This window comes from Procambarus clarkii, chromosome 94, assembly GCF_040958095.1.
Source record: "Procambarus clarkii isolate CNS0578487 chromosome 94, FALCON_Pclarkii_2.0, whole genome shotgun sequence".
Classification (NCBI taxonomy): Eukaryota; Metazoa; Arthropoda; class Malacostraca; order Decapoda; family Cambaridae; genus Procambarus; species Procambarus clarkii.
The window spans coordinates 4,505,171-4,531,438 of NC_091243.1; the positions used below are offsets into that span (position 1 = coordinate 4,505,171).

At 44.9% G+C, this 26,268-nt stretch overlaps 1 protein-coding gene across 1 annotated transcript in view; it reads right to left on the reverse strand.

Annotated features, from left to right (window-relative positions):
• The window catches only part of LOC123747273 (innexin inx2), a 194,461-nt gene extending 170,979 nt beyond the window's left edge, over positions 1–23,482 (reverse strand). The window contains exon 1 of the mRNA XM_045729337.2: positions 23,134–23,482. Coding sequence (XP_045585293.2) covers positions 23,134–23,149 — 16 coding nt within the window. The 5' untranslated portion in view covers positions 23,150–23,482. The remainder of the gene's footprint in view (positions 1–23,133) is intronic.
• Between the last annotated feature and the right edge of the window lie 2,786 nt (positions 23,483–26,268).

Below are 26,268 nucleotides of genomic sequence, written 5' to 3' on the forward strand. Positions count from 1 at the left end.
CTTTCTTTCTTTCTTTTGGAACGAAACCACATTCAGACGTTTTCCGAAGACTAAATAAAGTTAATGCATACACAAACGTTTGCAACAATGTATGGCTGTCGAGTCTATATATGTGGGTAATCGAACCTGGGACGGGGTGAACACGAGTCGATTGTACGAAAGACTGTACCAGTGGTCACAAGAAAAGGTTGTTGGTGGTCGCCCAATGATCATTAACATGTGAGACAATCATCACCCCATTCACGCTTCACGTTTCAACCATCAACCACCTTCCCCTATGCACTCTGGTGCACGCTTCACCCATTTCTCCCAGGCACTGGCACGCTGCAACGTCATTTTATCATGCCATCATTCACGTCAATGAAGATGATGAGCGACATGAAAATACATATCGAGATTACGATCGAAATCAGTGAGAGATAACATTGTATTACTCCGAGTACCAGGAGTATATGGCGTTATGTACTGTGTGTGTGGGTGTGTGTGTGTGTATTCACCTAGTTGTATTCACCTAGTTGTGTTTGCGGGGGTTGAGCTTTGCTTTTTCGGCCTGCCACTCAACTGTCAATCAACTGTTTACTAACTACTATCTTTTTTTTTCCACACCACACACACACACCCCAGGAAGCAGCCCGTAACAGCTGACTAACTCCCAGGTACCTATTTACTGCTAGGTAACAGGGGCATTCAAGGTGAAAGAAACTTTGCCCATTTGTTTCTGCCTGGTGCGGGAATCGAACCAGCGCCACAGAATTACGAGTGCTGCGCGCTATCCACCAGGCTACCAGGCCCCCACCAGGGTGTGTGTCGGTGTGTTTGTATTTGCTATTTGTATCTACGGTTTGTCTGCAGAATCGAAATTGAAATTGAAATAAGTTTATTGAGGTAAAATACACACAAAGGGATGAGGTAGCTCAAGCTATTCTCACCCCGTTCAGTACAACTCTGCAGAATCGAGGTATTAGCTCTTAGACAGCGCCTTTCTTTTTCCCCCCTTTTTTTTTTAGTCCTGAGCACAGACTAGCAGTAAACTCTTAGAGTATACACAAAGAGAAATGAGGTATACCTCTAACCGGAAAATTTAGTTGTGTTTTGCTAGCAATGCGCAATTTCTGAACTGTGTAGTGTGTAGTGTGTAGTGTGTGTGTGTGTGTGTGTGTGTGTGTGTGTGTGTGTGTGTGTGTGTGTGTGTGTGTGTGTGTGTCCACTTGCGTGCAGGTCTCTGGCACCTGCACACCTGCGTCCCCCTGGCAGCTGTCCTCCTGCCACCCTCCCAGCACAATGTAAACCTTCGAGTTGCCATAAAACGTTATGGCAACGTTGCCATAACTTCGAGCCCATGCCAGGAAATTTCAAGATTAAAAAAAACTAAATAATAATTGGTGCTCCTGCCTGAGGTCACAGCGCTTAACCTATTATGGGTCACAGGATCTCTTGGTGTTATGAGAACTACGACGTCTCTGGCTCAGAAGAATCCACATGAATCCACAAGAATCCACAATCCACAAGAATCCAGTCACACACACACACTTGAATCCAACTCCAGAGTGCATGTCAGAAAATAAAGAAACGACGACGTTTCGGTTCGTCATTTTCCATTATCAGGACGGACCGAAACGTGGAGACAGGTGGAGATGGGCGATGAGGAAAGGAGAGGTGAGAGAGAGGGGGGGGGGGGGGAGAAGGGAGGGAGAGGAGAGTGGGAAAGAGGAGGGGGAAGGTGTTAGAGGTGATGTTCGGGGGAGAGGTGGAGAGAGGGAGAGGGAGAGAGTGGGCATAGAGAAGAGGAGGAATAGAGGAGAAGGGTGAGAGAGAGGATGGAATTTGGAGAAGGGGTAGGTGGGAAGAGAGGAGGGGGGGGGGAATAGGAGAGAGAGAGAGACCCAGGTGCAGAAGGTGCACCACGACCGTCCACTAGGTGGGTGTGGGGGTGCACCATGACCGCCCACTAGGTGGGTGTGGGGGGTGCACCACCCACACCCACTAGGTGGGTGTGGGTGGGTCCATTAAAGGAACATTAAAACTCCATGTAACTACAGCTCACCATCAACGCAAATTACCGAGTTCAAAAAAATATTGAGGTCAGGTTCCTGAACCCATTATGTATCTTCTCCGCCACTGCCAAATGGATAAATATGGGGTTGATAATGAACTGAATTAACCCCTAAGTTTCCCCCCACCCCACCCCCTCAACCTCCCCCCCCCCACAACATACAACCCCCAATTCTCCCCACCAAGACCCCCACACCTCCAACACCCCTAAACACTCGCAAACTCCCTCCCCCCAAACACCCAATACCCCCAATACCCTCTAATACCTCACACCAATACTGAGCCCTGCCCACACCCTCCCTCACGCTACAAACACACACACACACACACACACACACACCTTGCCCTTCATTCGTCGCCACAGGAGCAGTACTGTTCGGCAGGTCCGGGGAGGACATCGTCTCACACACTCAAGGTGGGTCCAGGTTTATATTTGTATATCTTCCGCTGGGTGTATGTAGAGGTCTGCTGACTTTCATCGCCAGAGAGGCGCCGCAAGTATAGAAACATGAAAAGGGTGAGAGAGAGAGAGAGAGAGAGAGAGAGAGAGAGAGAGAGAGAGAGAGAGAGAGAGAGAGAGAGAGACCGAGACCGAGACCGAGAGACCGAGACCGAGACCGAGACCATACCTGAAAAAGAACAGAAAATGTCCAAAGAATTGCAACGAAACTCGTTCCTGAGATGAAGGGCTATGAGGAAGGACTGATGGAACTGGACCTTACCACACTAGATGAAAGGATAGATAGAGAGAGGGGGAGAGGGATAGGATAACAACATGTAACAGTCAAAGGGGACTTGCCAGGTTAGACAAACCTGCACTGTTCAGAGATAGGAACAGCACAAAGCTGAGTCTTACATAGCAACTCGAGACGTAAATAAGTCACAGAGACGTCAGAAGGAACTTTATGCTAAAGCTGTCAATAAGTGGAACAAATTAGACATAGAGATCGTTGAAGCTAATTCGAATGAAAGTTTTAAATATAAATTATGTTAAAAGGGTGAGAAATAAGTAACTGCTTTATATAAAGTAGTTAGGAAGGCGGGGCTAAGAGCCATGTTGGACCCTGCAGGCACATCCCGGCGAGTACACACACACACAAGGAGTGACTGAGCACGTTAAAGAGAGCACATCTAACAGTTACAATTAATTAAGCAGTTTTATGAGGCTCACAGGATGCGAGACGCCAGGCAGGCTCGCCTGTGCATGAGGGTTTGGTTAGTGGCCTGAGCAATCTTCGTGTGCATTACAACATGAGAGAGAGGAGGTGACGAGGAGAAGATTATTATCATTATCATTATTGACAACAATTAATTACAATTTTGCCTAGTCTGAGGAATTCAATTGTCTTATTAGCATGAGGATAATGCTGGTATTCACTATCACACAGGACAGAGGGTCATACACAAGACAATAGGTCTAAACTGTAGGCTGAAGCACATATATATCATGATTACAATCAATGTTTCAATGTACGAATATGTAAATGCAACTTTCTATTGTGCACTGCCACACAAGGGCAGGGATGGGTTCGTAAGAGATGCAGCTTAAAAATAATATAAATAAAATTGTTCTTCATTCTTGAAAATGGACAAGCAAATTTTGGATAAATTGTTAGGATGTCGTCCAGTACACCAGATTTAATGAAATAGTTACACAGTTGGTGGTACAATAGACCAGGGCCCAGATTCACGAAGTAGTCACGCAAGTACTTACGAACGTGTACATCTTTCCTCAATCTTTAACGGCTTTGGTTGCATTTATTAAGCAGTTTACAAGCATGAAAACTTGCCAGTCAACTGTTGTTATTGATATAAACAGCCTCCTGGTGCTTCAGAGCTCATTAACTGTTTAATAATTGTAAACAAAACCGCCAAAGATTGAGAAAAGATGGGCAGGTTCGTAAGTGCTTGCGTAACTGCTTCGTGAATCTGGCCCCAGGAGGTCTAAAATCTTTTACCCTCCTTGGTACCAACAAATCTAGCTGATGATGAGTCACAATAACGAGGCTGAAGACATGATGACCAAACCACACATCACAAAATGAAGAAACGAGGACATTTCGGTCCGTCGTGGACCGTCGTGGACCGTCGTGGTCCGTCGTGGACCGTCGTGTAATTACACGGTTTAATAATGGTTCGAAAGAGACCGAAACGTAGGCGTTTCTTCATCTTCTGATGTGTGGTTTGTACATCAAAATTAGCAAGGTTGCTCATCTTCTCGCGTGCGCCCAGGCACAGCTGGAACTTGTATAATTGGCTCAGTTCAACTTATAAAAATTTCAACTTATCCCTTATAATTTCTTTATTATATATTATTCATTTTCCAAGGGCTATATAGTCGTAATGGCTTGGTGCTTCCTTCTGATACTTCCCTTCCCTTCAGTTCAACAACACATCAGATACGGAGACTAGCAGTTAACGACCCCTGTGACACGTGCTATCTTGAGGTGGCACGTTTGAGGAATATTCTAAATAAAACGATCTAGTTTTGGACGAAAAGTGTTAAAGTAACATTTAAACAAGTTTAAATTATAGCATAGTAGAACTCTGTTTAGTGTTTGCAGGTTATAGTTGTGTGTGTGTAAACTAAAGTCTTTAAAAATGTAATAAGTTATTACGAAACGCGTTCAAGTGTCACGTCAGACTAGAAATAAAACTGAATTTTGGAGAATTGATTTTTCAATTACCACCGACAGTGAAAAGAAACATAAGAAACATTGAGAAAATTCGTGTTAGAATTATTAATCTTACTTTTTCAGTCATATATATATATATATATATATATATATATATATATATATATATATATATATATATGTATATATATATATATATATATATATATATATATATATGTATATATGTATATATATATATATACATGTATATATATATATATATATATATATATATATAAATATATATATAAATATAATATGTTTTCTCTCAATCGCTTGAATCAGCCACTTGGTGGACTGGTCGTTGAAGCGACAAATCAAGTTTTATGCAGGGTCTGGGCTCGATTCCCGAGGGTTCAAATAGTTGCGCCCCTTTCCTTCACGTCCCAGCTCCTCTTCCACGTGCTAAATAGTCATACTGACTTCGTGCTCTCTCCTGATAATTACCGTACATTTGCTCCCTCTCATCTTTAACCCTTTGTCTCTCCCGTTAACATTTTGCTTCATTCCTTTCTTCTCCGAGGCGAACAATTAATCCTGCGATGCATTTCTGTTGCTTCAATAGTTCTAAAGAAATTATAAAACACTTTTAAACAAAAAATCGTTCCTGTAAAATTGGATTATTAAAATGGAAACAAAATTCCTTCCTGAATGATTCCAGTTAAATTCTTCCATTTGATGTATAATAAATTACTACTGACAAAAAGGTACTTTTGACTTACTGGGTGAGAAGACACTCGACAACTGATGTGGACCCTTGACCGATCTCAAGTCAATTCTAAAATATATTTATATTACACTCAAGTGTTTTTCTGAACTTGTGGTGAGAACGACCTGACACCAACTCTTCAAAGACTTGTCGAGTTTGGCTTCAAGTGACCAAGGAGTGACGTTGTCAAGTGAAGCTTTCATCAGGATTACACGAGTGAAGCTAAAAGCTCTAGTGCCACCTGGAGTTAATGGTATTAACTAATACCATTAATAAGGTGTTCTAACAAGTGGAAGAGGGAGCTAAGGAGGTGCATCCCGTCCTCATAAACACAAGCTAAATGCTCATTAATCCAGCCGCCAACCCCCGCTTACTTCTGCTTAAGAATGAAAAATGTTTTGTATGCGCCTCACTCTCACTTAATAACGTTTGGACTTCCTAGAGTGGTGCTCCACACAAGTCCTCTGATGGAACCTCTAGAGCTGAATGCTTTACCCTCCTACCACACACACACACACACACACACACACACACACACACACACACACACACACACGCGCGCACACACACACACACACACACACACACACACACACACACACACACACACACACACACACACACACACACACACACTGTGCTGAATACCTGTTGATTGACGGTTGAGAGGCGGGACCAAAGAGCCAGAGCTCAACCCCCGCAAGCACAACTAGGTGAGTACAACTAGGTATGTACACACACACACAATTGCAAACTGAACCCAAAGTTATAACCTAATCTAGGCCTAACTATACAATATATTCAAATATATATATATATATATATATATATATATATATATATATATATATATATATATATAATATTATGGAAAAAATCCGATTTTGAATAAACAGTGAGCAAACAGAATCAAATTTGAGTCGGCCTCCGGTGATACACGAGGTAGAAAACAAATCCAAAATCTTATTCACACATATATATATATAATATATATATATATATATATTTATATATAGGGAAGGGAGTACCACCTCTGGCTGGAAGAAGGGGGACCCATAGCCTCGGAGGAAACCACACATAACGCATTGGAGGGGCTGGAAGAAGGGGGACTAATATATATATATATATATATATATATATATATATATATATATATATATATATATATATATATATATAAGGTCTCTCCTACCTTGATAGGGTAAGATAGCTGCCATAGAAACTAATGTGTTATTAAGGACTTAGTATTTTCCGAGTTGAGCATACCTCAGCCCAGGAGGGCGAAAGTCAGTCAACAGCGCTCCTTGCAAGATGGAGAGACAGCCTATTTACTGACGAAGTTACAGCGGCACTAAAGGTAGCAGATATAGCCCAATCGTCTCTCATATTAGATCAAATTGCAAATCGTTCGTGTCATACTTTGTAGATGATAACAAAATCAACAGGACTATTGCCTCAGAAAAACACAGGGAAACAGACAGACGTCAAAAAGTCCAATGGGCACCTGAAATCAATATGCCATTCAACATTTCTAAATACCAACTATATATAGCTACAAAAAAACGAGGAATTTTAAATGGATACAAGACGGCACCAGGACTCCTCACAGAGTGGAAAACATATAATCAAAAGATATACATACAGTAAATCAAAAATATATAATAAATAAAAAATATATGCTAAATCAAGAAGATATTTATATAATGAAAAAGATATTTATATAATGAAAAAGATATTTATATAATGAAAAAGATATTTATATAATGAAAAAGATATTTATATAATGAAAAAGATATTTAAATAATCAAAAATAAGACATCAAACATCATCGTCAGACATGATAAGACATCAAACATCATCAGACATCATCGTAAGACATCAAAATGATGTCTTACGACCAAACATGCAGTATGCATGGTGGAGGAAATGTTGCAACTAGCAAGAAAGTGAATGAAAGTAATGAGAACCTTCAGTTCTAGGAGAAAGCACTACAAATGCTCCTTCTTGTTAAATGATCTGTGCTTTCCTTCCGCTGTTGACCTCAGCCTCGTTCTGGCAGCTCCTGCAGCGGCGCTGGAACCAAGCGTATTGACGGTTGCATTTCCATTAGAACATGTCAGCAACGTGGAGAGGAGGGGACCTGCTGCATGGGTAACAGCTTCTCCATATCGACCTACCCCCAGGCTTTGCAACCTGGAGAGGACGCCCCAGCCTCGACAACTAGAGCGCAACTCCATTGTCTCCTGAGACTACTAGATGCCTACTGCTGCTACTGCTACTACTACAACGTCACCTCTCCTACGATGAGTTCTGCTTAGTACTCACTTCCTCATTCCGACCATGAGTACTGCTTAGTACTCACCTCCCCGTTCAAAGCAGGGGAAATAGAAGAATACGTAAAACACGTACTGAACGCACAGTCATAGTAAAGAATCTCAATAGCTGAAACCTTCTCTAAGAAGGTAAGGTAATTTTAAAAGCACCAAGTCATTTCGACTATATAGCACTGGGAAGAGGGTCAGGATAAGGATTTGGGATGGGACGAGGGGAAGGAATGGTGACCAACCACTTGGATGGTCGGGGATGGTATGAAATACATGCTGGTATGGCCACAGTGGGAAGGATACAGTAATGTATATACAATATTTAGAGTAAGCTTTGTATATTTTGATATAGCTTGGTATACTTAACAAGACTTGTAGCACCAGAGCTTGAATCATGTATGCTGTATACGGCCTCATGACGCTAATCCACACACACCCAAACATACCGACGTTGATTCATCTTCTTCAAGACCAACATTCCCAGACGAGTATTACAAACACACACCTCCACAACACTGCACAAGAACACCAAACAACGCTCCACAACCCTAGACAAAGAAAACAATCACCCCCCCCCCACCCACACAGCCTTAATAGTTAACAGATAGCAACAACAAAATTCCGTGTGTGTTTGTTCGTGTGATAGGAGCTACTCACCAAACTTTGCAGGGTGACTGGTGGGTGATAGAGGATGGTCATAGGGTGGACGAGGGTAACCTCCCCCACTCGGGGCAAAATTAAAAAAAAAAAAATTATTGCGAAGATGGTTACAGTGATGATTGACGCGTACACTGAAGCTGTATACAGTGATCTTTGTTGAGTGTAGCAAAGATGGAGATAGTGTGCAGTGAAGATGATGAGTGATGAAGATAGTGTGTGTCGGGAACATATGACCTTCCTCACCCGACCAACGCCGGGAACCCCCCCCCCCTCTAGTTACTCAATAAATCTATGCTATAAACGGTGAAAAATTTTAGGAAATCTGCTCACGTAGAAACCCACAAGTGTTCCCAGAGGTTCCAAGCAAGACTATGTTTCCGTTCTCGTGTGGGATGGAGGAGGAGGAGGAGAGGGGGTCTATCTATCGATATCTACATCTATCGGTGTCTACAGGGGAATATCAGGTTTATCTCCTTGTACTCTGTCTACCGTCTACCACCAGAGTTTGGTGAATCAGTTGTGTTATAGCTGAGTTATTTTGACTCCCGTAGCCAGGGGTCACCGGAGGTCAGGGGGGGTCACAGGCCGGGGGTCACAGACCCCGTATCTACGTAGGTCAGGAAGCAGGTCAGTGTCTAGGAAATGGGAAAGGTCAGTCTCCACGGGAGGGTGAAGGTGGGACAGGATGTGGGAAAGACAGGGGTGCACATCTTTCATTTTTTTGTTTACATGACGGTCCGAGAGAGAGAATGTGAAGTCTACTTCTCATTGATTTTGATCTTGATAATCACTTACACATTTGCACAACTAATTATAGAGAAAATGGCTACGTTTATCGATAGTTTGACCAGTCATGAGCAAGGAGGTTCACCAGCATTTATGAAAGAAATGGAAGCAGGTAGTAGACAAAACAGAAGACAATCGTTATAGGAAGATTGTTACCATGAACGTAACAATCTTCCTATAACGACACATGTAACAAATAGAGTGGACATGACGCACACGTCGTTGGTGGCCGCGGATATGCGTTAACTGTGACGCTTTTCCTGAAGGATCCTCACAGCCCCCCCCCCCCCCCGGCTGGGAAGGAACTCTCTCTCACACACACACACACACACACACACACACACACACACACACACACACACACACAGACACACACACACACACACACACACACACACACACACACACGTAATCCTTGGGTCCGGGGATCGATCCCAGGCGATGGCGGAAACAAATGGGCAGAGTTTCTTTTACACTGATGCACCTTTTCACCTAGCAGTAAATAGGTACCTGGGAGTTAGATAACTGTTACGGGCTGCTTCCTGGGTGTGTGTGTGATGAGAATGCGTTATGAAGTGATGTGGTGGAGGCATATTCCACACTCCGTACACAGCTTTAATTTTTTGTGTGGCAACGTCTGTGGTAGAAAATAATAAAAATTAAAAATAAATAAAAAAAATTAAAATAGATATGACACACCCCGAAAAGGCTCTAGAACTTGTACAAGAGTTGCTAAAGGGTTGTGAGGTGACACCAAAGAGCCGAGGCTCACTCTCACATATACAACTTGGCGAGTACATGCGCATGGAACCCCCCTACTTGATAAAAGATAACTCTGAACTTGAAAATATCCAAATATATGTAACGAGGCTCGTCCCTGACCTAAAGGGACCGATCAACAAGGAAAGACATGGTAACAACATATAAAATTCAAAGGGAAATTAACAATATACTCAAATCAGCATTGTTCAAAGCATAATTGGAATCTAGAAATTCGAAGACTCAAAGAGACCCCAGAAAGAACTTTTTCACTGTTAGAACTGTCACTAATAGGATTAGGTAAGACGTAGAAGTCCTTGAAGGTAACTGTTCAAACATTGCAAATGTATGTGTGATAAAAACGTAGGAACTGAGTCATTGCAACAATCGTTCAGAAGTCAGGGGCTAAGAGACTCTTAATTCGACCTTGCAACCAAATCTAGGGAAGCACATCTAGGTGAGCACAACACACTTAGCCTCTCCAATACAATGTCCAACCACTTGGGCTGGACAGTAGAGCGACGGTCTCGCTTCATGCGGGTCGGCGTTCAATCCCCGACCGTCAACAAGTGATTGGGCACCATTCCTTCCTTCCCCCCCCCCCTACCGTCCCATCTCAAATCCTTATCGTGACCCCTTCCAAGTGCTATATAGTCGTAATGGCTTGGCGCTTTTCTCTGATAATTCTCTCCCTCCCTCTCTAATACAAGTGATTGATAGAATAAATTCAAGATTCTTGAGGGGGAAGGCCACTGGCCGTGAATCTCCCAGATTCCACCTCTTCAGCCTCTTGTGAACCACCTCTCGTGGTGATCCACTGGCTCCCTCTTAATTGTCTGCTCTCTCTCTTGAAGAGCTGAGATGATGCCCTGGTAAGCAGAACTGACGTTTATACTATTAGGACGCTGTAATTTGACTTAGTAAGTGTCTCGACCCTTAATCTTCCTGACTTCGTGATCTGCCAGCTAACGTGAGACTTCCACTTGAAATTGAGTGCTTATAATTACGAAATTGTGTAAATATTTAGAAAGTGGTGTTCACATTTTGGCATTTAGAACATAGCTCTCACGAGTGTAAAGACAGACACAGAGACACACACACACACACACACATCAAGGGGGCCTCGTAGCCTGATGGATAACGCGCAGGACTCGTAATTCTGTGGCGCGGGTTCGATTCCCGCACGAGGCAGAAACAAATGGGCAAAGTTTCTTTCACCCTAAGTGCCCCTGTTACCTAGCAGTAAATAGGTACCTGGGAGTTAGTCAGCTGTCACGGGCTGCTTCCTGGGGTGTGTGTGTGTGGTGTGGGAAAAAAAAAATAGTTATTAAACAGTTGATTGACAGTTGAGAGGCGGGCCGAAAGAGCAAAGCTCAACCCCCGCAAAAACACAACTAGTAAACACAACTAGTAAACACAACTAGTAAACACAACTAGTAAACACAACTAGTAAACACACACTAATAAAACATTATATTAACCATTAGTCCACCATTAATTTAATAGAGAGAGCAGCTTCTGTCACTAGCAGGAACAGATCTAGACTACTAACCATGGGAGACTTCAACCACGAGAAAATAGATTGTTAACCCAATGATAGACTGTTAACCCCAAGAACAGAGGCCCACATGGAGAGCTAAGCTGATGGACGTAGCAACAAGAAACTTTTTAGGCCAACACATCAAGGGACCAATAAGAATGAGAGGAGAGGATGAACCAGTCTTGCTTGATCTGATATTTACCCTAAATGAGTCGGATATAAGGGAAATTAATTTGGAAGTATCCTTGGGAATGAGTGATCACAGTGAATTGATCTTTGAGTACCTGGTAGAGCTAGGATTTATCTCCCCCCGAATAGAACTGGGAAACAAAAGATTGGCATACCGAGAGGGAAATTATGAGGAGATGAGAAGTTTCCTAAGGGATATACAACGGGACACAAACCTCCTCACAGATAGTCCATCATGTCTTGTACAGACCTATGTCACCCAAAAGTGTCAGGAGGCAGTAAACAGGTTCATCCCGGCCCAAAGGAAAAAATCCGAGAAGCAAAAGAAGAATCCATGGTTTAATAGGGCATGTATGGAAGCAAAGGAACAGAGCAAAAAAGGCGAGGAGGAACTTCGGAAATAACAGAACATCAGAAAGCACAAAGAGATACCAGAGAATCAGGAAAGAGTATGTTAGTGCGAGAAGAGAAGCAGAGAAAAAGTATGAAAATGATAGAGAAAATAAAGCCAAAACCGAACCAAAGCTACTCCACAGTCACATCAGGAGAAAAACAACAGTGAAAGAACAGGTAATGAAATTTAGAACGGGTGAGGACAGGTATACAGAGAATGATAAAGAAGTGTGTGGAGAACTCAACCAGAGGTTCCAGAAGGTCTTCACAACAGAACAAGGTGAGGTCATTGCACTGGGAGAGGGGGCAGTAAACCAGACGGTCTTGGAAAGATTCGAAATTACAAGAGTGGAGGTCAAGAGACACCTGATTGATCTGGATGTGAGAAAGGCTGTTGGTCCAGACGGAATCTCACCATGGGTACTAAAAGAGTGTGCAGAAGCACTTTGCTTGCCACTCTCCATAGTGTATAGTAGATCACTGGAAACGGGAGCCCTACCAGAAATATGGAAGACTGCTAATGCAGTCCCAATATACAAAAAGTGTGACAGGCAGAAGCTCTGAACTACAGGCCAGTGTCCTTAACTTGTATACCATGCAAGGTGATGGAGAAGATTGTGAGGAAAAGAAACAAATAATACATCTGGAGAGAAGGGACTTCGTGACAACCCATCAACATGGTCCAGGGAGGGTAAATCTTGCTTGACTAGCTTGATAGGATTCTATGATCAGGTGACAAAGATTAAGCAAGAAAAAGAAGAATGGACGGACTGCATTTTCTTGGACTGCCGGAAAGCCTTTAACACAGTACCCCATAAGAGGCTGGTACATAAGCTGGAGAAACAGGCAGGAGTAACTGGTAGTGCTCCAGTGGATAAGGGAGTACCTAAGCAATAGGAAGCAGAGAGTTACAGTAAGGGAGAGACCTCAGATTGGCGTGAAATCCCCAGTGGAGTCCCACAGGGCTCTGTACTCAGACTTATCCTGTTTTTGATATACGTAAATGATCTCCCGGAGGGTATAGACTCATTTCTCTCAATGTTTGCGGACGATGGCAAAATTATGAGAAGGATTAAGACAGAGGAGGTCAGCTTGAGGCTTCAAGAAGACCTGGACAAACTGCAGGAATGGTCGAACAAATGGTTGCTAGAATTTATCCCAAGTAAATGTAATGTAATGAAGACAAGTGTAGGAAGCAGGAGGCCAGATACTAGGTTACATTTGGGAGGTGAAATTCTTCAAGAGTCAGAGAGGGAAAAAGACTTGGGGGTTGATATCACGCCAGACCTGTCCCCTGAAGCCCATATCAAGAGAATAATATCAGCGGCATATGTCAGGTTGGCCAAGATAAGAACGGCCTTTAGAAACTTGTGTAAGGAATCATTCAGAACTTTGTATACTACATATGTCAGACCAATACTGGGGTATGCAGCTCCAGCATGGAGTCCATATCTAGTCAAGCAGGAGACTAAACTGGAAAAGGTTCAAAGGTTTACCACCAGACTAGCACCCAAACTGAGAGGTATGAGCTACTAGGAGAGACTACGGGAATTAAACCTCACGTCACTGGGAGACAGAAGAGTTAGGGGGACATGATCACCACATTCAAGATTCTCAAAGGAATTGATAGGGTAGATAAAGACAGGCTATTTAACTCAAGCGGCACATGCACTAGGGAAAACAGATGGATATTGAGTGCTTAAAGGAGCCATAGAGGCTTTAGAAAGAATTTTGTCATTGTCAGAGCGGTTGACAAATGGAATGCATTAGGAAGTGATGTGGTGGAGGCTGACTCCATACACAGTTTCAAGTGCAGATATGATAGAGCCCAGTAGGCTCGGGAACCTGTACACCTGTTGATTGATAGTTGAGAGCCAGAGCCAGAGCTCAACCCCCGCAAGCATAACTAGGTAAGAACTAGGTAAGTACACACACACCGTGTGTTTCCCGGTGGAGACGGAAACAAATGGGCAGAGTTTCTTTCATCCTGATACCCCTGTTACCTAGCAGTAAGTAGGTAACTGGGAGTTAGACAGCTGCTGCGGACTGCTTCCTTGGGGTGTGTTTGGGGGGGGGATCAGTTGATTGACAATTGAGAGGCGGGACCAAAGAGCCAGAGCTCAACCCCCGCAAACACAAATAGGTGAATACACATGAAAGACGCGGGGCCTCGCGGCTGAGTGGACAGCGCTTTGGGGTCGTAATCCTTAGGGCCCAAGTTCGATTCCCCAGACGAGGCAAAAACAAGTGGGCATAATTTTTTTCGCCCTGATGCTACTGTTCACCTAGCAGTAAAGAGGTACCTGGGAGTTAAACAACTGCTACGAGCTGTTGCCTGGAAATGTGAATGTGTGTGTGTGTGTGTGTGTGTGTGTGTGTGTGTGTGTGTGTGTGTGTGTGCGTGCGTGCGTGCGTGCGTGCGTGCGTGCGTGCGCTTGTGCGTGTACTCGCCTATTTGTACTCAATTGGTTGTGCTTGTGAAGGTTGAGCTCTGGCTCTTTGGGCCCGCCTCTCAACTGTCAATCAACTTATTTTTTTCCACAAAGACACACAAACCCAGAAAGCAGCCTATAGCAAATGTCTAACTCCCAGATATCTATTTACTGCTAGGTGAACGGGTACATCAGGGTGAAAGAAACTGTCCATTTGTTTCCGCCTCCGCCTGGATCGAACCCGGACCCTTAGGACTACAAATCTCGAGTGCTGTCCACTCAGCTGTCAGTGTGTGTGTGTGTGTGTACTCACCTAGTTGTACTCCCCTAGTTGTGCTTGAGGGGGGATTGAGTTCTGGCTCTTTGATCCCGCCTGTCAACTGTCAATCAACTGGTGTACAGGTTCCTGAGCCTATTGGGCTGTATCATATCAACATTTGAAACTATGTATGGAGTCAGCCTCCACCACATCACTGCGTAATGCATTCCATTTGTAACTACTCTGAAACAAAACAAATTCTTTCTAATGTCTCTGTGTCTCATTTGGGTACTAAATTTTAACCTGTATCTCCTTGTTCGTGTTCCGCCCGTGCTAAAGAAATTGTCGTTGTCCACCCCTGTCAAGTCTCCTTCGAATTTTGAATTTTGTAGGTGGTTATCATGTCTCCCCTTACTCTTCTGTTTTCCAGGGATGCGAGGTTCAGCTCCCTTAGCCTTTCCTAGTAGCTCGTACCTCTCAGTTCCGGGACGAATCTGCTGGCATACCTCTGATCTTCTCTAACTTTGTCTCGTGTTTAACTAGGTAGGGACTCCAGGCTGGAGCTGCATATTCCAGGATTGGTCTGACATAAGTGGTATACAAGGTCCTGAACGATTCCTTACAAGTTTCTAAAGACAATTCTTATGTTGGCCAATCTAGTATATGCCGCTGATGATATCCTTTTGATGTTGGCCTCTGGGAACAGGTTCGGTGTGTGTGTGTGTTATAGAGAAATTAAATGTAGTAGACATAATAGAGGAAAAAAATATTGGTTAAAAAGGCGGGGTCCAAGAGCTAAAGAGCCTGGTGAAGGACGGAGTCACCGTAACAGTGACACCATCCGAGCTATGTCTCACGGTACACATGTCCCAGTACCGTGATTCCGTTCTAGACACGGCACTCACCCCTGAAGCATTGGCACTCACCCCTGAAGCATTGGCACTCACCCCTGAAGCATTGGCACTCACCCCTGAAGCATTGGCACTCACCCCTGAAGCATTGGCACTCAATAACGTGGATACGGCCGTGACTCTTGGTGCGTGACCCTCGTGATGTAAAGGACACTCATGTCACGCCACATGTCACTCACAATGAGGAAGTGACACGCTTTGCTCTGGCCGCCCTCATGGTGACGTCGTGTCATCTCGACTCCTCACAGTGTCTGTTGCTGCTGCCTTCACTCCTGGTGAAGGCAGCAGCAACAGACACTCTTTAACACAAAAGCTTAAATGAAAGCGCAATCATACATAAGCGCGAGAGAGCTCATGCGCATATACATACATGTGTATACACGGTCATACATGAATAGGTACATGCTTACAATCATGTATACACTTACTGGACATACAAACAAATACACAAAGAACTAACTTAGAGCAAGGAGTCGGACAACAACAGCAGCAGACTAACTTGCCTAACCAGGCCAAGTCTCGCCCAGTTCTAGAGTGTGTGTTGCCCTCTGGGGCCACGCCGGCTGGTGGGGCCCTCAGGCGAGGCCGGCTGGAGGGGGGCCCCTTGCCTGCCTGACTGACAGGTGGTGCTCCAGGCTGGGCCCAAGGCGCCCCCAGCTGCTCTTCTTTACGGTCTCTGGGAACCTCGGCCACGTCTAAGGTGTGGGCCCCATGCAAATCCCGTGGAAGATTTCGAGAATTTTTAATTCTCCAGCAGCTCGTCCGGGTGTCCGGGTTTTCTAGGAAGTTGCCTTGTTCGTGAAATCCTGTCCTGGCTGATCGCTCGATCACCCTGCATCTCTTAAATGGTTGTTCCGTTCTGTGAGGAGATCTGCTCACTGTCTTGTATTGGAATTTATATTTCTGTTGTCCATCGGAAGGTGTTGTTCATATGTGATTGTAAGTGTTAGGTCTTCCACCGAGGCTGATTTTGTGTGTCTACACCCATGTAACGGGGCCCTAGAGCTAGAGCACTCTTCCGTTGACACAGTCTGGTAAGTACACACTGTATGATGCTCTGTAACTGGGATAATCATACTCTCACAAGTCAGGCTTCAGAAGCTACAAAACACAGTTCAGAAAAAAGACTTCTATGCAGTTAAAACATTTAAACATTTACACTTAAACAGAAAAGTTTATACTTGAACAATAACATTTAGTTACAGAGGATAACATCTATACAAAAGTAAGCATTCCTAAACACAAAAGCATATGACAGAGGCGCACGATGATAGCAGGTGTTATCATGGTATTGGCTGACACAAGAACACTTATTTATTTATTTTATTTATTTTTATTTTATTTTTATTTGAGATATATACAAGAGTTGTTACATTCTTGTAGAGCCACTAGTACGCGTAGCGTTTCGGGCAAGTCCTTAATCCTAAGGTCCCTGGAATACGATCCCCTGCCGCGAAGAATCGTTTTTTCATCCAAGTACACATTTTACTGTTGCGTTAAACAGAGGCTACAGTTAAGGAATTGCGCCCAGTAAATCTTCCCCGGCCAGGATACGAACCCATGACATAGCGCTCGCGGAACGCCAGGCGAGTGTCTTACCACTACACCACGGAGACTGCTGTCACAGAGCTTTACATGTGTGGTGATCTACATTCCTCAGTGCACCACGAGCTGTGTTATACATAGGAGTAAAGTCGCTCAGCGCGTGAAATAGAGAAATATAGATCCGCAGAGATAGTTTTATACATAATAAATAATAATACATTTTATTAGTATTATTTACATAAATTAACTAGATCTGCCGTTAGGCAGCTACCCTAGACTATATGAAGGATTACATAGTGTGATGTAGATAGGATATACACTAAGCAAGGTAAACCAACCTCTCGGTGTATTTACACTGAACAGTTTACTTTAGACCTGGGCTATGTTCAATAGTAAAGTATACTTGCCGGATAGTCAGTAAACTATTGCGCCTAAATAGCTTACTGCCTCTCAACCTTCCAGAGGCTCAAAGAGGCAATGAACCAACCAAGATACAGTGTGCCTACGAGTACCCACCTCGTCATTCGGGGGCATGTGATCAGTATAGCCTGCCCTGGCACACTTCGCCCGCATTAAGTACGTGTCCCCACCAACACTGGAGTGAATACAGTCGCACCTCTAGAGACCCCGCGCACCGGGAACCATATGCCCTTACAACCTCCTCGCCAACGCCGGCGTCAGTTACCATACAGACTCAAAACACAACCCAGCGGGTTTTCTTCCTTTTGGGGAGTGTTGTACATGCTGCTATGGCGGTGTGTCCACTCACAAGATGAGTGGCGCTGCCCAATACTGTCACTATGGCAGTGTGTCCACTCACAGGATGAGTGGCGCTGCCCAATACTGTCACTATGGCAGTGTGTCCACTCACAGGATGAGTGGCGCTGCCCAATACTGTCACTATGGCGGTGTGTTCACTCACAAGATGAGTGGCGCTGCCCAATACTGTCACTATGGCGGTGTGTCCACTCACAGGATGAGTGGCGCTGCCCAATACTGTCACTATGGCGGTGTGTCCACTCACAGGATGAGTGGCGCTGCCCAATACTGTCACTATGGCGGTGTGTTCACTCACAGGATGAGTGGCGCTGCCCAATACTGTCACTATGGCGGTGTGTCCACTCACAGGATGAGTGGCGCTGCCCAATACTGTCACTATGGCGGTGTGTCCACTCACAGGATGAGTGGCGCTGCCCAATAAACTCGCCCCTCGGGGCAAAATTGAAAATAAAAATTAACGCGGCGTTCAAAGGAGCGTCAGTCACCATACACAAAGCTAGACTGATGGTTTAATGCTTATAGGAAGACTACTTGTCAATGTACTCTGTTTATGAGCAGTAATATTCTGTTAAAGTAGCATCCCAGGACTGGTTTACCTTGTTAAAGGGGCATCCCAGGACTGGTTTACCTTGTTAAAGGGGCATCCCAGGACTGGTTTACCTTGTTAAAGGGGCATCCCAGGACTGGTTTACCTTGTTAAAGGGGCATCCCAGGACTGGTTTACCTTGTTAAAGGGGCATCCCAGTACAATAATTGCCTAGTTCTTAGACGTCCAAGTATTTCAGTAGAATAGAAAACTAGTTCAGTAATATTGTTTGGACATTCCCAGTCTTGGCTAATGCAACATCCTGACACTGAGACGTTGAAGCTGTGGAACATCTTGACACTGAGACGTCGAAGCTGTGGAACATCCTGACACTGAGACGTTGAAGCTGTGGAACATCCTGACACTGAGACGTTGAAGCTGTGGAACATCCTGACACTGAGACGTCGAAGCTGTGGAACATCTTGACACTGAGACGTCGAAGCTGTGGAACATCTTGACACTGAGACGTCGAAGCTGTGGAACATCCTGACACTGAGACGTTGAAGCTGTGGAACATCCTGACACTGAGACGTCGAAGCTGTGGAACATCTTGACACTGAGACGTCGAAGCTGTGGAACATCTTGACACTGAGACGTTGAAGCTGTGGAACATCCTGACACTGAGACGTCGAAGCTGTGGAACATCCTAACACTGAGACGTTGAAGCTGTGGAACATCCTGACACTGAGACGTCGAAGCTGTGGAACATCCTGACACTGAGACGTCGAAGCTGTGGAACATCCTGACACTGAGACGTCGAAGCAGTGCAACATCCTGACACTGAGACGTCGAAGCTGTGCAACATCCTGACACTGAGACGTCGAAGCTGTGCAACATCCTGGCACTGCAGCATCACAGTTCACCTTGAATTTCACAGTCTAGTCGTCGCAAGCTGAAGACTGGATGGGAGAGTACACCGGAACTCCCAGTGGAGGGCGTGGGCGGCGGAGGGCGGTGGAGGGAGACGTGGGCGGCGGAGAACGAGGGCGGTGGAGGGGGTGGGCGGCGGAGAACGTGGGCGGCGGAGAACGTGGGCGGTGGAGGGAGGGCGTGGGCGGTGAAATACGTTATTAATCCTGTACTTCCAAGGTACAGCAGTCGTGTAAGCCTCAGAGTTTGCATTTGTTACACTAATTGCATTAATTGTTTGTTTGTTTAATGAACATTAGTAGTTTGAGACAAATTCTTACTTACACAGCAGAAACTGGGCGGCATCTCTGAAGGATGAGGGTGTTGAAGATAAGGATAGCCACGGGCTGAGAGCCTGAGGGGTCGTTACAGAGTTCGGGTCGTTAGGGGTGGGTGGGGGGTCGTGATGCCTTGGGGTCGTCACGACTCTAGAGGGGGGAGGGGGGGAGGGGGGAGGGTCGTGGAGAACACAACGGTGCTCCTCCTTGGCGGTGATTTGGCACCACAACTCATTGTGACTTGTCAGTGACACAGTGCCGTGACACCACTACATGCCCCCCCCCCCACCGTGACACCATACCTGCCGAATGTTTCGTTAATAAGAGCACCTGTGAAAAGTTATTGTCTTGAAGAGTTTTTATTATCTTTAATATATTGTTCTTAAGATATTGAAGATATTGTATTTACCAAGGACCTGCTGCCGACTGGCTACAGATATAAAATCAATTTAGCTTAGAATTAAAATCAATTAATTAGAAACTTTAGTATAACACAATTGTATATATGTTGACCAAACCACACACTAGACAGTGAAGAGACGACGATGTTTCGGTCACACAGTCGACTTGAGAATGGTCGGAATAGACTGAGAATAGACGGTTACATTCTTCGTGGGGGCAATCTTATCTTGAGGTTATCTTGAGATGATTTCGGGGCGTTTTAGTGTCCCCGCGGCCCGGTCCTCGACCAGGCCTCCACCCCCAGGAAGCAGCCCGTGACAGCTGACTAACACCCAGGTACCTATTTTACTGCTAGGTAACAGGGGCATAGCTTGAAAGAAACTCTGCCCATTGTTTCTCGCCAGCGCCTGGGATCGAACCCAGAACCACAGGATCACAAGTCCAGCGTGCTGTCCGCTCGGCCGACCGGCTCCAGTGTACATGTATACAACGCTTGACTGCTGTAGAGGGTTCTCCGTCGGCGTCGGGCTGTTTTTGATAAGGAGTTCGGAAGTCTTCTTGGTTTTATAGAATATGATCAGGTCGGAGAGCCGGTCGGCCGGGCGGACAGCACACTGGACTTGTGATACTGTGGTCCCTGGTTCGTTCTCGGGCGCCAGCGAGAAACAATGGGCAGAGTTTCTTTCACCCTATGCCCCTGTTACCTAGAAGTAAAATAGGTACCTGGGTGTTAGTCAGCTGTCACGGGCTGCTTCCTGGGGGTGGAGGCCTGGTCGAAGATCGGGCCGCGGGGACACTAAAGCCCCGAAATCATTTCAAGATAACCTCAAGATAAGGTCTATGTTTTGGTTAGGAGTAATGCTTTTTACTCCTTTACGGATTATTTCTTTCATTATTCTTTCTTCTTTTTATGTTCACTGTGCATACTTGATTTGTAATATAATTTTATTGGAGGTGTTGTGGTTTCTGTTCTAGGTTCAGGATTATACCAACGGTCCAAGTGTCTTCTTATAGGAGTGTTTATTTCTGTGTTGCTATATCCGTTGTTCACCAATACCTGAGTTATTCTTTCAAACTCTCTACTCACGTTGCACCATTCAGAGCAGTGGGTAAGCGCTCGACGAATATAAACATTGAGAACACCTGGGTTTGTATATATATATATATATATATATATATATATATATATATATATATATATATATATATATATATATATGCATGCGGAAAATGAACAGAGAAATATGAAATGAGGTGAACGTTTCGGCTTTGTTAAAGCCTTTGTCAACACCAGACTGAGTCAGTCTGGTGTTGACAAAGGCTTTAACAAAGCCGAAACGTTCACCTCATTTCATATTTCTCTGTGGATTTTCCGCATAAAATGATCAGTGTTTTGTGATCGTCAATTGCATATATATATATATATATATATATATATATATATATATATATATATATATATATATATATATATATATATATATATATATATATATATAATATTATCCACAAGATCCTTCCTACTGATGGAAGGTGGAGTATGCGGAAAATTAGGACCCAAGCACAGGTTCGATTTTGATTTATTGTAAAGTGGAGCGCAGAAAACTGTCCAAGCAACACAATATCGGGTGATGTAACACAGTGTTGCACAGAGAGTTATTGGAGAGGTGTTCAATGACTTCAGCTCTCATGTGAGCCCCATCACCAGCTGTGAGTGGCCCCCTCACACTACACCACCAGCTGTGAGTGGCCCCTCACACTACACCACCAGCTGTGAGTGTCCCCCTCACACTACACCACCAGCTGTGAGTGGCCCCTCACACTACACCACCAGCTGTGAGTGCCCCCCTCACACTACACCACCAGCTGTGAGTGCCCCCCTCACACTACACCACCAGCTGTGAGTGCCCCCCTCACACTACACCACCAGCTGTGAGTGCCCCCCTCACACTACACCACCAGCTGTGAGTGCCCCTCACACTACACCACCAGCTGTGAGTGCCCCTCACACTACACCACCAGCTGTGAGTGTCCCTCACACTACACCACCAGCTGTGAGTGCCCCCCCCTCACACTACACCACCAGCTGTGAGTGGCCCCCCTCACACTACACCACCAGCTGTGAGTGGCCCCCCTCACACTACACCACCAGCTGTGAGTGTCCCCCTCACACTACACCACCAGCTGTGAGTGCCCCTCACACTACACCACCAGCTGTGAGTGCCCCTCACACTACACCACCAGCTGTGAGTGCCCCTCACACTACACCACCAGCTGTGAGTGCCCCTCACACTACACCACCAGCTGTGAGTGCCCCCCTCACACTACACCACCAGCTGTGAGTGCCCCTCACACTACACCACCAGCTGTGAGTGGCCCCTCACACTACACCACCAGCTGTGAGTGCCCCTCACGCTACACCACCAGCTGTGAGTGCCCCCTCACACTACACCACCAGCTGTGAGTGGCCCCCTCACACTACACCACCAGCTGTGAGTGCCCCTCACACTACACCACCAGCTGTGAGTGCCCCTCACCCTACACCACCAGCTGTGAGTGTCCCCTCACACTACACCACCAGCTGTGAGTGCCCCCCTCACACTACACCACCAGCTGCGAGTGCCCCTCACGAGCTGCGATTGCCTAATATACAAAAAACTCGTTGGTGTACCTCAACAAACACTTAAAAGACTCTTGAATGCTCACAAATACGCAACAACAATACGCTAACAACAACAACAACAACAGCAGCCAGCAAGACTGACCAAACAGCAAAAAAAAAATTGGTCTACAATACCTGAATCAAAAGCAAAAATAATTCACCAAATAATATTTGTGTGTTTTTGGCGATACAAAGTTTATTTTGATTCGTCGGTCGTTCATTCCTGTGGTACAGACACACACAGGAAACCGTGGCACTAAGGGTAGAATTAGGACCTACCTCCTCCTCTACTCATGGCACTGTTGGTGTCGTACGAGAGGCTGGCGTCACTGGTGTTGGCACTGGTGATACACGTCCCCTACAGTCCTCTTAGCCAGCACGGGTGTCGTCGATACAAAAATCAATATCGGGTTTTTGGCACTTTTAGAGACTAGGAACAACTGGCACTGGTAGATAGAAACTATGGACGCGTGGCACTGGTAGACAGAGACACCTGGCACTGGTAGACACAGACCAGGGACACCTGGCACCGATGCGTAAGGGCGCGGGCGGCGTGTGTGTGTGTGCGTGTTGGGGGTGCGGGCGGATGGGTTGAGGTGGTGTTGGGTGTAGCGTGGTGGTGGAGCCGGGTGTGGGGGGATGTGCCTTGCTCTCAACACTCTTCCCCCTCCTCCACGCTCTCTACATACGCTGCTGCCGGAGGTACGACCACCAGCCCTCCACAGCTTACCCCCCACCATCTCTATGCCACCCCCTCTCACCCCCTCTCTTATTCCATAACGAGGGCATATTCATTGCTCTACCACGGTGTCGTAGAGTGTCAGTTCTATCACATCTTACGCCACGGTGTCGGCTGTCAGCCCTATGTCTGTACTCTCGTAGCTCGGTTGCTGTATCACTCATGTACCGCTTCTGTACCCTAACAGCCTCGTCTGAACCTTATCATATGTCGGCAAATCGAGAATGATTATTTTTTTCAATGTATTTCACTTCACCGTTAAGTATTTATTAGTTTACAATTTGTATGATAATTTGACTATAGCTTTCGTCATCACTATTACATAGTGTTTTGCCTATATACACTTCCCTGAAATTTATTAACTAAATGTATTTTTATGTTAAATGAAAATTTCACTTTGTTTTAGACTGATTAAGACTTGTTTAGTTCAGCCAGAATGGTTTCGGTTTATTGTCAGCCGTTACCAGAAAAGATTATCTAATCTTATCTAATTAATTCTTGGAAGCTTTTAATGAAACTTATAGCCATATCTATCATGACCCCAGGATATCTTCAGTGTTGTCATGACATGACAGCTAAAGGTGGGCTATATGTCATGTCATCTTCTGACGACATGACATGTAGTGGAATTCGAATTCTCATATGATGACATCAAATGGAGCCTCGTATGGTTATGACATGACTTTACACTCCAGTGACTCATGTCATATCTATGGGAACTTCACTTCCTCGTGTCATTCAATCCTGTCAAACATCTTAATCTCGTGACATGATATCTAGAAGAATATCATCACTTCATTTAATTAAATCCAGTGACAAGTCATTGTACCGTAACATCCCAATCGTATATTTTCTTCATATCTTCCTGGATGGTCATTATTCTACCTATATGATGTAAATCCATTTTTTTGTATTTTTTAATCATAAAATGCGGCAAAACATCATCTCCAGATATCAAGACAAGAATATTTTGCATTTTCATGACATGATATCAATTGGAACATCATTTCTGATATCTAATCCAATGAAACATCAGCTCCTCCTGTCATCCAGTCAACATCACCTGGAGAGACGGGGCTTCGTGACAGCATCACCACCATTAGTTCAGGGATGGTAAATCTTGCCTTACAGGTTTAATAGCATTCTACGACTAGGTGACAAAGATTAAACAAGAAAGAGAAGGCTGGGTAGACTGTATGTTCTTGGACTGCCTGAAAGCCTTGGACACAGTACCACATAAATGGCTGGTGCATAATTTGGAGACACAGGCAAGAGTATCTGGTAGGGTGCTCCAGGGGATAGGGGAGTACCTAAAAAAAATTTGTTTAAAAATTTGCCCCGAGGGGCGAGTTTATTGGGCAGCGCCACTCATCCTGTGAGTGGACACACCGCCTAAGTATTGGGAAGCAGAGTTACTGTGAGGGGTGAGACTTCAGAATAGCGTGATCTTGAGGTTATCTTGAGATGATTTCGGGGCTTTTTGGTGTCCCCGCGGCCCGGTCCTCGACCAAGCCTCCACCCCCAGGAAGTAGCCCGTGACAGCTGACTAACACCCAGGTACCTATTTTACTGCTAGGTAACAGGGGCATAGGGTGAAAGAAACTCTGCCCATTGTTTCTCGCCGGCGCCTGGGATCGAACCCAGGACCACAAGTCCAGCGTGCTGTCCGCTCGGCCGACCGGCTCCCTCCACTGGTGATGTCACCAGTGGAGTCCCACAGGGTTCTGTAATTGGAACTTTCCTATTTTTTATATACAATGATCTTCCAAAGGGTATAGACTCATTCCTCTCAATATTGCCTGATGATGCTAAAATTATGAGAAAGGAAAGGACAAGACAAAGGAGGACAGCTTGAGGCTACAAGAAGACCTGGACAAACTGAAGGAATGGGCCATCAAACGGCTGCTAAAGTTTAACTCGAGCAAATGTAAAGTAATGAAGATGCAGGAGGATGCAGGAGGCCAGATACAAAGTGCCATCTTGGAGATGAAATCCTTTAAGAATCAGTAAGAGAGACCTGGGGGTTGATATTACACCCAGACCTGCCCCCTGAAGCTCAAATCAAGAGGCTTTCATCAGCGGCATATGCCAGGTTGGCCAACATAAGAACTGCCTTTAGAAACATGAGTAAGAAATCCTTCAGAACCTTGCATACCACATATGTCAGACTAATCCTGGAGTATGCAGCTCCAGCTTGGAAACCGTTTCAAGTCAAGCTCAAGACTAAATGGGAGAAGGTTCCAATGTATGCCACCATATTAGTACCCGAGGTGAAGGGTATGAGACTACGGGAATTGAACCTCACGTCTCCTCAAAAAAGAAGAGTTATGGGAGACATGACTACCACATTCATGATTTTCAGGGGAATCTCGGGATTCTGATAGGGTAGATAAAGGCAGATTATTTAACATAGGTCGCACAAGCACAAGGGGTCACAGGTGGACATTGAGTGCTCAAATGAGCCATAGAGACGTTAGAAATCATTTTTCAGTGTCAGAGTAGTTAACAAATGAAACGCGCTAGAAAGTGATGTGGTGGAGGCTGACTCCATATTTAATTTCAAATATAAATATGATAGAGGCAAATAGCTCAAGAACCTGTACACCAGTTGATTAACAGTTGAGAGGCGGGACCAAAGAGCCGAGGCTCAACTCCCTCAAGTACAATTAGGTGAG